The 16,629-nt window shown below is 26.6% G+C and overlaps 1 protein-coding gene across 1 annotated transcript in view; it reads right to left on the bottom strand.

The window, feature by feature from the left end:
• Nucleotides 1–2,784: 2,784 nt before the first annotated feature.
• LOC100204237 (AMMECR1-like protein) overlaps nt 2,785–16,629 on the bottom strand; it is a 47,776-nt gene continuing 33,931 nt past the window's right edge. Inside the window, exon 5 of the mRNA XM_065788103.1 lies at nt 2,785–3,242. Within this exon, the coding sequence (XP_065644175.1) occupies nt 3,091–3,242 (152 nt within the window). The 3' untranslated portion in view covers nt 2,785–3,090. The remainder of the gene's footprint in view (nt 3,243–16,629) is intronic.

Genomic DNA, 16,629 nt, shown 5'->3' with positions numbered 1-16,629 from the left:
TTACCTACTTCCTTTTGACACCTCAACTACGGTGACAATTTCATTTTTTAGCAAAATGGCGCAAGTATTTACACATCAAATGTGTAAAAAGATTGGCTAATTGAAAATTCAGTTAATATTTTAGCTTGGCGTGCTAAGTCACTAGACTTAAACCCCAGTAAAAACTTTTAGGGATCATGGCTAGACGTGCTTATGTTAATTGTATACAATTTTAGTTAAAAGAAGATCTGAAATTAAAGTATCTTGAATTTTGAAATAAAATATCGGAAAATTTACGTCAAAGTTTAGCTAAAAGCATGAAAAATCGTCGAGAAACTGTTAAAGACTTAAAGTACTAAAGACCCTTCAAAAAAATTTTACTAAAGAAATCTTTTTAATAAAAAACCAAGTATATTCTGGAAAAAAATTAAATAACAAGATTTAATTAATGCAAAATAAATTTATTAGTTACCATGGCTTCAAAAATATTTAAACCACCCTGGCCGTAACCGAAAACATATGATTTTTATGGTATACGGTTAACTACATATTAATATAGTCTTTAAGCTATGCTGAAATTTTCATAATGGCGAATTAAAAAAGTACATTTATGTCATTTAAATCTTCTATTAATCAAAAACTCCTCACAGTATTGTAAAAATTTTAGTATAACTTTACAACTGGACCCCAGAAGAATTCAGTTACTTTATGGAACACATTAAAAAAAGATAACTTTATTAAAGTAAGTGTTAATTAAATGATTATCAAAAAAGTTGGACAGGTGCTCAGTATAAAAGCAGGTAGCAAAGAGAAGAAAATTCTATTCACTGATCATGTTTATCTCGTATCATGTACACCGTATAAAATGTATACCATTTTAGCGGAGATATTCATTTTATACATATAGTGCAGTCAACTGGTGCAAACTTTGTGCTATTTAGGGTAAAAGCATGAAACTTGGTTGATAAAATTAAAACATTTGTTTTAAGTCTTAGACCCACTTTCAAAACAACCATAGATGGTTTTCATGGAAACTAGCACCGGTCCATAGCAACAATTTTTTTTTTTCAAAATCTAATAATTTATACACTAATCGAAAGCTCAATAAAATCATAAGATCTGGACTAAATTCCAATCCCCCCCCCCTCTTTTATTTCCCACCACCCCTCCCCCTCCCTCCCTCATGTATTAAGGACTCGAGAGCAATCATATATATTAACATATATTGTTAATATATATCATTGCTCGAGAGTATTTAACAGTGAATTGTAGACAAAATACTTTTTCGGTAAATTAAATTGGGTGCCAGTATGTTTAATAAGTAATGAACCTGTTTCAGTAAACAAAGAATATAATTTAAGAAAGCACAATGATTCAAAGCGTTCAATAATTTATAATCAGTTTGTCAACGAGGTATCAAATATTTAAGTTAGTTGAACAATAAGGTTTGTTACAAAGGGGAAATACCGAAACAGAAAATGATGCTCTTGCGAGCTATGAAGTTATGTGTTATTGCAAGTCATGAAATTACGTATTTTTGCAAGCTATAAAGTTATGAGCTCTTGCAAGCTATAATGTTATGTGCTCTTGCAAGTTATGAAGTTATGCGCTCTTGCAAGCTGTGAAGTCTTCTTTTAGCTAAAAATTGTATTGCATTCAGTGATAAGGAAATCATTAATGAATCTCTTAAAATTATGTTTAAAAACATTAGCCCTAAAAAATTAAAAATTTTAAATACTCCCTCTCAAGACAAACAATTCCAAAAAGAAAAAGTGATATTGCTGATGATCTGAGTTTGTCATTGAAAAGCGCATAATCGAAAAAATCTGATGGTACTTAACAAAAGTTTTGACCAAAATAGATACAGTAACTTAATTGACAATGCAATACTAACTCGAAGAATACTTTAAGAGTCGAAACCAGTCAGTACCCAATTGACATTAAAAAAAATTGTGAAAAAAAGACAGATTACCAATATTATTTTTACTGCATCTAATAGCTAGCTAGTATATGTGTGCGTAGTATTCTTTTGGCGCACCACATTTAATAAATTAATGAAATCAATATTTTTAAAAACCTCAGCCCCCAGGTAGCAGCTGAAAAGCTAATTTTGGTCCTCGTCAAAAAAGTGGCCACCATTGTTCTATAGGATCCTAAAAAACATTTTGACCAGAGCAGTGCGTAAATATTTAGTATGTTGCCAACTTAAACATTTACCATCTATAAGTACTTTTCTATAATAATTGATGATATAAATATTATTATATAATTAATAATCTTTTACCAATAACTGTAGAACCTCAAGGGCTTTTCAAATTTAATCCAATCAGTTCAATTTTTTATCTAAACCGTTATTAAGTCACCACTTCTCCTTTCTTGTAGGTATTTTTTTCCTTTTTTTTACAACGCATGCCTCTCAGTATTTCAATCCTAGATTTATGCCGTACATAACAACAAGTTAAATAAAACTAAAAAGGTCTACTGAAAAAAAGGTGTTAGTGATAGATATTCAATATATATATATATATATGTATATATATATATATATATATATATATATATATATATATATATATATATATATATATATATATATATATATATATATATATACAGGAAGAGTAACTCTTCCTGATGATCCAGCAATGGTGAAACTTCAAGTAGAAGAAAAAGTTAGATAAGTGTTTTTTACTAATTTATATATATATATATATATATATATATATATATATATATATATATATATATATATATATATATAATTAATTTGTAGTGATAGATATTTACATAAGAAAAAAACGGGAGAAAATACTTCATTCATTAAAACTTCAAAAAAAATACAAATAACAAATAAAAATTTTAACACCATCAAATGTATCGCTTTGTAACCATGAAAATATATTCATATTCAAAAGTTCTACATTACGTAAATCCACTGTTTACAAATAAAAAACTTAACAAACGTGTTTATGAATTTTTTGCATACTTATTTGAATGCAATAATATCTTTATCCGTAAATCGGTTAAATCCAAGTAGCAATTGTAACAGTAACTTACACCCTTGGATGTAAAAAAAAAATACTATCAAAAATAAATTATCTAACGGAATACTTATTGCGCTTGTGAATATTCCTCATAGCTTACAACCATCTTTTCGCTTCTATAGCGAGTGAGCTTAATAGAACGACGAAGCTCTTCTGTAATTGCATTCCAATAGCCTGCCTTCTTCACTAAAGAGTCGATTGTTTGAACTTGATTCCAATCTATAACAGTATTATAATAGTATGCGTGTGTATATATACAGTAGTGTGCAAAAGTAACCGGACAAGAGCATAACTTGAGATAACTTTTGAATAAAAAGTCCAAGTTCTTTCAAATTTTCACTGAAATGTCAAAAAATTGATTACAAATCTAAAAACAAATGAACTTTTACTAAATTTAAGCAATCTAATCTTAAAAGTTCATTTAATTAAAATATGCGCGTGCAAAAGTATCCGGACAGAAAAAAAAAACTTGAATTAGATTTTTTTTAAAACATTTCAAAAATTGAAAATGGTTTATTTTAAAGTAAATCGGTCCTATCTATTTGATTGATGGCAAAATGGACAAAAATATGTACAAAGATATAATTAAGGATGTTATGCTGCCACATGTTAAAGACAAAATGCCTCAAGGAAAGATATTTTAGCAGGACAATGACCCTAAGCACACTTCAACCCTTGTGAAGATCTTTTTCAAAACCAAAGAAATTTGATTAATCGAATAGCCTTAGCAAAGTCCTGACCTTAATTCTATTGAATGTCTATGTAAGCTCATTGATCGATAAATTTCAGGTCAAAAACCAACAAATAAACGTGATTTATTGAATACTCTGTAACAAAAATGGAGAAAAATCAAAATTATTGTGATTATAAAGCTGGTGGACTCAATGCCTTGTCACTCTCAAGCAGTAATCAATCTAAGGGCTTCCCGACTAAGTACTAAAGCGATTTAACTTAAAATAAAGCATTTTCAATTTTAAAAATGTTTAAAAAAAATCTAATTCAAGTTTTTTTTTCTGTCCGGATACTTTTGCACACGCATATTTTAATTAAATGAACTTTTAAGATTAGATTGCTAAGATTTAGTAGAAATTCATTTGTTTTTAGATTTATAACCAATTTTTTTGTCATTTCAGTGAAAATTTGAAAGAAATTGGACTTTTCATTCAAGTTATCTCAAGTTATGCTCTTGTTCGGTTACTTTTGCACTCTACTGTATATATAAAAATGAATTAAAATGAGCAACCCTAGTCAAAAAGTCTTATAGGATCCTATAGCAATCCTATAAATCCTATAGGATTCCGGTAGGACCTATAGGATTCCTATAGGTTTATCCTATAGAATTGAAATAGAAATCCTATTACAATCTTATAGATCCTATAGGGTTGCTATAGGACTAATAGAATTCTTATAAGTCAATCTTATAGGTCCTATAGGGTTGCTATAGGACTAATAGAATTCCTATAGGTATCCTATAGGTTCTATAGGAGTCCTAATGCAATCCCATAGGTCCTATAGGATTCATATGTGTACCCTATAAGTTCTGTAGGATATATTTTTGATTCATATTGCACTCCTTTAGGTTCTATAGGATTCATATATGTAACCTATTAATTTTATAGGATTCCTGTAAGACCAATACGATACCTGTAGGAATGCAATTGCAATCCTATAGGTCCTATCGGATTCAAATATGAAGAATAAAACTGCTATAGGGTTAATAGTATAATCCTCTATAAATAATATAATTCCTCAAAGATTTATAGAACTCCTTTAAGAATAAACCAATTTCCTAACGAAAGTAATTGTCTGTAATAACTCCTATTAGGTTCTATAGGCTTTTTAAATGTAAAATACAACTTTTTCACTGTAAATTTATGGTCAACTAACAGTACAACGTGTATTTGTCCAGCCAATTTCAAAGCAAATTAAAACCTAATGGAATATAATATATTCCATTATGTATTAATTTGCTTGAAATTATTTTGCATTTGATAAAAAAACTTTTGATTAATTATGTACATTCTTTTTGTTAATAGTTGGCATTTTTTTAATGATGAGGTGGCGTTGTAGTTTAGTTCAATCGTAAATTTAAATGTTTTAAAATAGCCAATAGCGCTTCGATAAGTTTGGCATATTTATGGCTTTAAAAATTAATAATCGTTAAACTGATTTTTGGTCATTTTAAAATAATGTTGTTTTCGCAAAGTAAACATAAGACTTTATTATTCAGTTGAAATATAAATTGAAATTTATTTAATAACAGTTTCAATAAGACTTTATTATTCAGTTGAAATATAAATTGAAATTTATTTAATAACAGTTTCAATGTCTGAAATAACAAAATATTGTCTTTATTCATTAAATGACTCTGAATCTGAAGAAAATTGGAAAAGAAATTATAACCGATTAAACATACACTTGATGAAATTCATTTTAAAATTATGCTAAAAGCTAATACTGCAAAGTGCAATGATGAAAGCAAATTTGCAAAACGAAGCATTAATGTTTTGAAGAAAACTATTGTTTATAGAGAACATTATGATAATAATAATAATAATAATAATAATAATAATAATAATAATAATAATAATTCATATAATTAATAACAATAACTGACTTGCTGACTTAATCAATATTCTGTTGGGTTTTTGTTGGGTTTTTTTGTGAATTTAATTCCTTGGTTTTTTTACTAAATTAAGTACTAAAAGATTATGCCCAAGTATTACCAATATTGTATATACACCTGTTCTAAATCATGATATTCTTAGAGAGGATATTCCTATTAAATATCCTTTAACAACTGCAAAGGGCAATTCAATAAAATTTCAAATAGGATTGAATAGGATTATATAAGACTACAAGATATTGTTCATTCGATGTCTTATAAAAAACTGAATGAACAATACTGTATTGTTTTATATGTACAGGAATCCAATTCAATCTTGTTCCAAAATTTTATAGGAGTTTTCATTCTATAAGACACCGAATGAGCAATATCTTATAGTTTTATATGTACAGAAATCCTACTCAAATATGTAGGATTTCTGTGCATATAAAACTATAAGATATTTTTCATTAGGTGTCTTATAGGATAAAACTCCTATAAGGTTTTGGAACAAGATTGAATAGGATTCCTGTACACCCAAACCTATAGATCTTTTATACACAGTGTCTTATAGGATAGGATTCCTATAAGACTTTGGAACAAGATTTTGTAGGATTCTTGTACATCCATACCTATAGGACTTTTATATTGGCGCCTTATAGGATAATAGTCCTATAAGATTTTGCAACAAGATTGTATAAGAATCCTATCCTAAATAAATTCCTATAGGCTGTATTTAATTGTGTTATCCTATAGAAAATCCTGTTCCAATTTCTTATAGGAATCTCCTATATCCTTTTTATAGGATATCCTATAAGACTTTTTGACTAGGGAATTGCTTTTATTCTGAGTCAAATTTTACAAGCACCAATAATAGTTGGTTTTAGTAATTTTTGTTGATAATTAATCACTCATTTTATCATTTTACTATTTTATTTTATCATTTTTTGATTTTATTTTTGCATTTGTTATCATTATTTTAATTTTAGTTATTATCAAATGACAATAATAATAATAATATATGTATATATATATATAATTATATTTGAAATTATTGAATTATATTTGTCAAATTTTCACAAATGAGGAGATACATTACATTGTTATCAACAACTTGATTTTTTCGAAAAGGTGACATGTCACAAAATAAATGGCTCATATATATACATACATATATATACATACATATATATACATACATATATATACATACATATATATACATACATATATATACATACATATATATCCATACATATATATACATACATATATATACATACATATATATACATATATATCATATATATATATATCATATATATATACATACATATATATACATACATATATATACATACATATATATACATACATATATATACATACATATATATACATACATATATATACATATATATCATATATATATATATCATATATATATACATACATATATATACATATATATCATATATATATATATCATATATATATACATACATATATATACATACATATATATACATACATATATATACATACATATATATACATACATATATATACATACATATATATACATATATATCATATATATATATATCATATATATATACATACATATATATACATACATATATATACATACATATATATACATACATATATATACATACATATATATACATACATATATATACATATATATCATATATATATATATCATATATATATACATACATATATATACATATATATCATATATATATATATCATATATATATATATACATATATATACATACATATATATACATACATATATATACATACATATATATACATACATATATATACATATATATCATATATATATATATCATATATATATACATACATATATATACATATATATCATATATATATATATCATATATATATACATACATATATATACATACATATATATACATACATATATATACATACATATATATACATACATATATATACATATATATCATATATATATACATACATATATATATACATACATATATATACATACATATATATACATACATATATATACATACATATATATACATACATATATATACATACATATATATACATATATATCATATATATATATATCATATATATATACATACATATATATACATATATATCATATATATATATATCATATATATATACATACATATATATACATACATATATATACATACATATATATACATACATATATATACATACATATATATACATATATATCATATATATATATATCATATATATATACATACATATATATACATATATATCATATATATATATATCATATATATATACATACATATATATACATACATATATATACATACATATATATACATACATATATATACATACATATATATACATATATATCATATATATATATATCATATATATATACATACATATATATACATATATATCATATATATATACATACATATATATACATAATAACTTATAAAAACTACTTATTTTTGTATAGAAAACAGATGTATTAAATAAAAATACAGATGTATTATTAGATATTATGAATGTTCTTGATACCTTTTGAACATAATATATTTTACTCTGTTCAAAAACTGGACCCAGGAAAACTGTTTGAAACTTTTTTTCTCAACTTTTTTTTTGTTGCAGCACACTTTTAACGATTTTAAAATTTTGATGGAAATTATTTACGGATTTAAATATCTATTCTAGTTAAAAAACTTTATTTTAAACCATATTTTAGAACATTGTGGTTCTGTTCCGCCAAACTGATATTATCTGTTTTCATAACGATACGTCAAGAACCAATAAACTTTGACTTGTTGTAATAATTGCTTATTTTTAAGGATACAAATTTTGAACACAATTTTGAGTTAAACATTATTTTATGACATTCAATGAGTTTTTATAATAATAGTATCACATGTTCACCATTGCAATGGTAAGAAATAAGTGATATTAACTGAAAAGTTAAACATGAACAAACTATAAGAATAATGAATACTAGGAAAGTTGTCTTATTTAGACAAGTAAATTGTTGACTTTCAGGGCTAAGCTTGACTATGTAAGGAAACATCAGAATGCTTAAACATTAGAATCATTATCATATTATTACTAGTCCATATCCATTTCAATCTACAATAACTATGTTATTAATAAATAAACATGATAACATCTTCGTTAACTTTACCGGAAAAATACTTGGCTAATTCCTTGTTAAATTTTTGACAGTCTGCAGGAATTAGATCATCTAGAATTTGATGTTATCTAACTTTGGTTTTGAAATCAGTCTGGTTGCCAGTTCAAAATCTAACATCATATGGGCTTATGAAACATGCATGAAAATGCTTTTGTACTGACACTTCAATAAAGTTGTTTGTATAGTCTTTTGCCATATTCAAAATAGTAGGGTGTTCATTTTTCAATTTAATTTGTTTAGAGCCACGGAATTTTGTTTTCTGCTGTGTCTGCTTTTTAATTTACAATCTTTGCTTCAATAACTTTACTTGAGAAAAACTCTGACTGCTGAACCTATGTTTTAGTAAACTTGTTTCTTCCTCTGCAATCAATTATTACTTCATAATCTCATCTGGTAAATACAAACAATGTTGTCTCTTCAAGCAAGAGTTATATGTTGCTGGTATTTTAGTTGTCTTTATTCGATACAGTTCCTGCAACAATTGCTATTTTGTTTGTATTGCATGTCTTGTGTGTATCTTTGTTAGGAATCCTAAATCTTAGATTAAAGCATGAACTTATATGTCGATAAACTGACAGGATTACCAGTTGACATGTCTTCTTTATAAAGATTGTGCACTTTTGCAAGTGTCACTTCTGGATTCAGGAAATGACTTTCTGTTTGCGATGAAGTGAAATGAGATCTATACTTGTGGTGAATGACTGCTTTTTTTCTTGCACCAGATATTTTTTTTACAGCTTCCCTTCTTCCTCTTGATCGATTAAAAAACCAGATAATTTGTTTTTCAGAGCAGTATTGATTCTCTTTCTAACGAAACATTCACAACACACATGCTGGTTATCCAAAACAAATAGTCTAAAAAATTGTCTCTTGATTGAGTTTCCATATTGTTCTTTCTTATTAGAAACAGTAACACAATCAGCAATATAAGCATTCTATGAAACATAATCTTCAAATTCCCTAAACATGTCAAATTGACTTTTGCATCAGTTCATACTCAAGAGTTTATAATATTTCTTGGAGCATCAACATTGAAATCTATAGTTAAATACTTTTGGCTGTTTCAAAATTCCTTTTCTTGTTATAAACTGTTGATTTGAGTTTCTGAACTTTTTGGCTCTTCTATAGAATTTTTACATTTTCTCTAGAGTCCTCTTTTTGATCGATCGGTTCTTTCAATTACACTTTACTTCATTTCCCCAATCTAGTAAAGTTTCATTTGGCACGGGTTCAACTGGCTAAAATGAGTTCAACTAAAATGAGTTAATCTGGCGCATGTTCATTTGGCACAAGTTCATATGACACTAGTTCTTATACTATTTATGGTTCAAATGGAATGGGTATATCTAACATGGATTCAACTACTAGTAATAGTTAACCTGGCACCAGTTTATCTAGCAGTCGCATTGTCAAGGAAATGATCTGCACTATGTCATGAATCTTTTATGGTATCATTGATTGTGTTTTTGTTATTTAAACCACAAGATCCATTACTGTGTTGAGATGGAACATATTCTGAGCCTGACATGTATTAATCATAATTAGATGATGTTGCAATGAAAATGTTAATACCTCTATTGTGAATTTATTTTGTTAAAATACTATCTTTGCCTCAATAATAAAATAATCAACACTAACGATCACTCATTTATATAACAATGGAACCAAGCCAATTGGTTCCACTGTGAAAAAGTCGTATTAAATTAACCAACAAAGAACCAAACTATTTGGTTCCCCTGTGCAACAATAATACTACATTATTAACCCTATAATTTCTATTTTCGCTTAGAAAAACAAAAACAAATAACAACACTAATTTTATTATTGACCAATAAAGATTTTTAAATCTTAACACTTCATTCAATTGTTTACTTACATTTTTTAATAATGTTGTCACACTTGTCATTAATCAATGAATAATTTCAGGGCTTCTTGGATGTTTAACTTTTTAAAATACTGTTCAAAATGCTGTGGATGAGACATTTTTGACTTGATAATAATAATAATAATTTTATATTTTTGGTTTTTGTGAATTGATTTTAAACTAGAAAATTTAATCTATATAATATTCAGTAAATAATTAATATAATATTTCAGTAAATATTGATTTTTAACAGTGGAGTTACATGTCTTCAAGTCACTAGAGATCAATTAGAGTTTTATATATGAAAAAATGACTTTATGTAAAGCACATTTTACAAACCACTAGAGAACAATTATAGCATCATATTTGAAATAATGACTTTACATGTTTGCTTTGAAGCACGTTTTATAATACGCTAGGGAGCAGTTAACAACTGTAAATATATGAAATAAAACGGTAATGAACCAACCTGGGTCGTAACTTGTAGTAACATGCCAATTTAATATTAGCACTTATCATAGAACTATTGGTTTCATGAAGCATAATGCCTATAATGTATTGATCAATGGAACCAACAAATTTGGGTAAGCGTGTATGCATAAAGCCATACAAATTTTAGGGCAAATGTGAGGTTGTTTCCCTTGTGTTTAACACCATCCAATTATATCATAATCTTGAAACAAGGTCTTTACTAGAGTGAATGTACTGCTTGTTGCCTCCAACTGCTTTACCACTCAAAAGAATACTTTCCAACAGTTTCCACCCCAACACTTATAAAGAAGCCTTTTTTTTTATGCAAGCTACATTTATTGATATAAAAAAACCCAAATAAAAATCAGTATTTTTAATAATAATATTAGTTTTACAAAAAAAAAATATTAGTTGTATAAGAAAAAAACTGTTTGACAAGAACTTACTGAGTGCATCGCCTGGTTCGATAACAACCCTATTTATTTCTTTGTTCTATAGCAACCCTATTTATTTCTTTGTTCGATAACAACCCTATTTATTTCTTTGTTTGATAACAACCCTATTTATTTCTTAAAACTCATTAGTCCTTTGGCGCTCAAGGTCGGCCTAGGTCCCCAAAACTTCAGCATATTGAATGGGATGCTTATTTTTCAAATAGTACCTGATACCACAAGTACATCCTTAGTTGGAACTTGGTTGATTTGAATTAGACACTTTTTACATTCACCATACTTAACAACTACCACAGTAACTTTGTGGTGCACAAAACCATGCAGGCATATTAATCAATGAATAATTTCAATCTTTTGCTTAGTCAACCTTTTTTGTTTAGGCATGATTAAAAGGTTGAAGATAACTTTGATGTTGATCAAAGAAAAATTTGTTTTATATAATTTGATTTGTTTTCTTATCTTAAACTTAAAATAAATAACTATCTATTACAATTACCAAAAAATTTTAAATACTTTAAATGTTTTGTTTTGTACTGCAAAAATGAAAAAAATTTTGTTTCATAAAAATCTATACAAAACAAGTTTATTCATTTTGCAAAAACAGTATAAAATAGAACGAAATAAATTCATTCCATAAAAATACAGTACAAATCAAAATTTAAAAAAAAAAACAACCCGCAATAGCATTACAAAAATTGCTTGCCTATTAAAAAATGTTTATTATGTGCATTATTTGTCAAGGTGTGTGTTCTCTGATCCCATAAAAAAAAATTTAGATATCAGTGAGACAACATTTAAGCAAAGATACAAAAATGATTTAAAATCATTTAACACAGAGAAATATAAAAAATGAGACTGAGCTTTCTAAGGAAATAGAGTCTAAAAGAAAAGGCCTTAAAACCAATAATAAAGTGGAAAATTGTAAAACATGGGGAGACCTTGCAACCAGCCACTAAAATTTACAACCTCTGCTTTTATTTAAAAATTTAAAATTTTATGTAACAAAAAAACAACAACAACGGCTCAATAAAAAAGAAAGATTTAAGTGTCAACATTAAAAAAATTTTCTCTTCAATACTGATAAATAAATAATTGTGCCTTTTTCATTATGTCATGTATTAATTCTATTGTTAAATATGATCAACATTTATATATATGGTAAATATGATCGGAGTTTACTAAAAAGGCAACAAGGAAAACAAAACAATTGAATTATTATATTGCAAATAGTAAGTGACAAGGCCCTGGCTAAAAATGAGACTTTTGGCAAACCCAGCCCTGGCAAAATTATAAAATTTAGCAGGGGTTGATAGCTAGGGCTAGAAAAAAATTTATAATACTTAGTATATTATAATTTTATGTTTACATTTACTACTTATTAAATAATGGCATACATTTATATATTTCTAAACTCTAATTTACTTCCAACAAGATTGCAAGCAACCACTATTAAGTTATGAGTTACTTTAAAATAGAGAATAAGTAAAAATATTAAGAAACATATAACTGAAGACTTAAAAAGTTGTAAGTATAAAAAAGGAAAACATGAAGATGAGTAAGAGTTAAAAGGTTTTTTTGATGTTTAAGGAAATAAACTGGATTAATAAAAGTTTTTTTAGTGTGAAGAGACAGATATAGTAAAAGGATACAACTTGTTGAATAAAAAGCCGAGTAAGAATGAGTTTTGGTTTATCGTAATAGAGATGATAGCATTGACCATGATTGTATTTGTAGAAAAAAGGAAAAACCTTGAGGTACCCTTAAAGTTACTTGAAATAAAGAAGAGGATAGGCCTTCAAGAATAACTTCACCACCACAGTTAGAAAGAAATAATTTAATAACCTCAAAACTTTTAAATAAAGAAACTAATAACAGAGTGAAGACTAATCGTAGGATAGTTAGAGAGGTAAAAGTGTTTTCTAGAGTTTTGAAAAAAATTGAAGAGAGTTCTAGAGAACACTTTTTTAATACTATGATTGAAACCTATTCTGGAGCACAAACTGTAGAAGTGTTTAATTGAGAATTAACTTTAGCATTGAAAGCTAGAGTGATTCCGATGTTTAACAATCGGTTAATCTGTTTCACTGGCAATAAGAAAATGGCCATTAAATTCAAGAGTCAAATTAGAGTAAGATTTCTTTGTTAATAACTCTGCTTTATTCTGTGGAGAAGTAAAAAGATTAGACCCATGAATTAGAGATTAAATGATAGACTTTAGTTAATAACATGTTTGAAGACTAACCAAAAGTCTCTAGAACCTAACATCTGTCATAAGATACAAGATTTAGTAAAATGAGAATAACAAAGCTTAAAATTGGACAGGACTTTTTTACATTGGTTTCTTGCAATAGTAAAAGAACATTTGTTCTTAAGAGAGATGCTCTTGTAAAAAAGATTAAAAAAATGAATTTTTAATAAAGCTCAAGGTGGTGAAAAATGTGGAGTAGAATGATGACTTAAAATTGAAGAAAAGTAATTAAAGCTTCCAAACTTTTATTCCAGAAGGAATAAAAGCTTCCAAGATGCACTTTATGCATACATATTATGGATATAAACATATATGTTTGCTATTTATTTAGATGCTGGCATACAATATCCTTTCATTGTTATATAAACTTTAGTATTTATATGGTGTAGTATTTGGTGAAAGAGAAGATCAGATGGCTGTGTGGTGTGATCAGATGGGTGTGTGAAGTGACTCTAGCAAGAAAAGAAAAGGAGGGATAATCTTAGATTAAAAAAGCCTTGTATCGAATAACGTTTGTTATAAAAGATTAAAGTAATTTAGGTATCAGCATGTAGAGAGGTAGCAGTTTCAGTAGAAAATGGTAGTGATAGAGGTAAGAACTTGAAGAGAGTGCCTTACATATTGTATGATATGTTTATATTAGAGAAACATCATAAAAGAGGAAGGATAAAGCCTGATGATGATGATGATGATGATGATGATGATGATGATGATGATGATGATGATGATGATGATGATGATGATGATGATGATGATGATCACGATGATAATAATGATGATGATCATCATCATAATCATGATAATACTGATGATTATGATGATCATAATGATGTTTATATATGCATATATATGCAAAATATAATATGAATTTTGAATTAAAAAAAAATACTTTAGGATGTATAAATGTTTATGCAGCCCCGGTCACAAACCTGGCCCCGGCTATACTTTATCAAACTCGGCCCCAGTCAAATATCAACCCCGGTCACTTACTAGTTGCAAACAAGCTAACCACAGGGAGAAAACATGCAAATTTACAGGGAACAGCTTTTTTCATCCTTGTATATAGTAAGCAAATAGGAATTTAGTGTCAAGTAATGTCTTTGGGAAATCAAAATAGATGAAATATATCAAATGAAACTTATTGAACGAAAAAATTGAATCAAATAAACAAAAAAGAAGTACAAAAGAGTGGAAAAAGAATTTACTTGCTAACTAAATGTATCTATTTATCTAATCGAAAAGTTAGAAACTTTAAAAAAAAAAAAGAATATTCCTCTATTGTAAGTTTGATTCTTTTTTAAATGTTCTTTTTTAATTAATTTCGATTAGCATTTAATGTGGTTTAAAGAGGGCAGAAATGTCATTAAAAGTTATAATCTTAGATTTTGCAAAAAATTGAATAATGTTATTAATATGACTTATAAATAGATGTTATTAGAAAGAAATCTACAAACCGCTAATCTGGTTATTGATAAAACTAAATAAACTTGAAAATAAAATTAAAAAAAGTTTAAATTATAAAACATTTACAAAAGAGCCAAAAAGTGAACAATTTGAAACTAAGTAGAATAATAAAGGATATTGTGAATATAAATCATTATCATTAGTATTTATAGTTTAGAAATTTAAAATAATCAATTATTTATAAACTTCCATTCACCTGACCAAACCTCTGGCAATCTCATTATATCAATATCTAATCATATGGTACAATTTATCTGCATTTCTTGAAAAACTAATCACCAAAAAACTATATCTTACAAGCATGCTTCAAGAGTTTTAACAAAAATGTATTTGTTGAAGATGCTTCCAACATTTCCTGAGATTTCTTTATTAAAAAAGATGATAATGTAAATCAATCTATCAGTTGTTTTTTTAAACATTTAAAGAAATTTTAGACCAACATGCTCCATACAAAAAACCAAATTAAACATAAATCAAAACCATGGATCACAAGTGCCATACTTAAATATATTTCCATTAAAAAGAGACTATAAAAATATACAAAATGTAACAATATTAGCACTAAAAATATTGAAACAGAATCATCTTATAAAACTTAGTAAAAAAGTTTATTACATAACCTTTTCTAGTAAAAACCTAAACAATATAAAGAAAACTTGGAAAGGGATAAAAGAAATTTTGGAAACTTGGGAAGAAAACTTGGAAAGAAAACTTGGAAAGGGATAAAAGAATTTAACCTTTCTTTAAACAATAGTTCTCTAAATCTCAAACTTAAATTGAAAGAAAATATTATCACAGATATATTTAACACCTTTTTTGTTATTATCCAAAAAAAAACTACAAAAGAAAATCATACTTTTAACATCCAAACTAACTGACTCAAATATTTTTTTTGACTGACAATCTCAACTTTTTGAATAAAATGTTTAATCTCATTAAAATCACTCTTAAAAAAGCTTTGGTCCTACTAGCCTTTCTGCATTCCTTCTTAAACTTATTCCAAATATTATTTCCAAGCCTCTCAGTATTATTATAAACAACTTACTTCAAAATGGTTCATTCCCAGATGCTTCCTAATTTGCTAAAGTCATAAAAATATTATAGGCTTAGTCGTAACAAAAAGTTCTACAATGGATATGACTAATTATCAACCCATCTCCCTTCTTTCTAACCTGAGCAAATTTTTTAAAAAAGCTATGCATAAGAGGCTCTACACATTCTTGGATAAATTT

The sequence above is a fragment of the Hydra vulgaris genome, chromosome 01, assembly GCF_038396675.1.
Source record: "Hydra vulgaris chromosome 01, alternate assembly HydraT2T_AEP".
Classification (NCBI taxonomy): domain Eukaryota; kingdom Metazoa; phylum Cnidaria; class Hydrozoa; order Anthoathecata; family Hydridae; genus Hydra; species Hydra vulgaris.
Note: the sequence above shows the minus strand (reverse complement) of the source record. Positions and strands in the feature narration are given on the sequence as shown.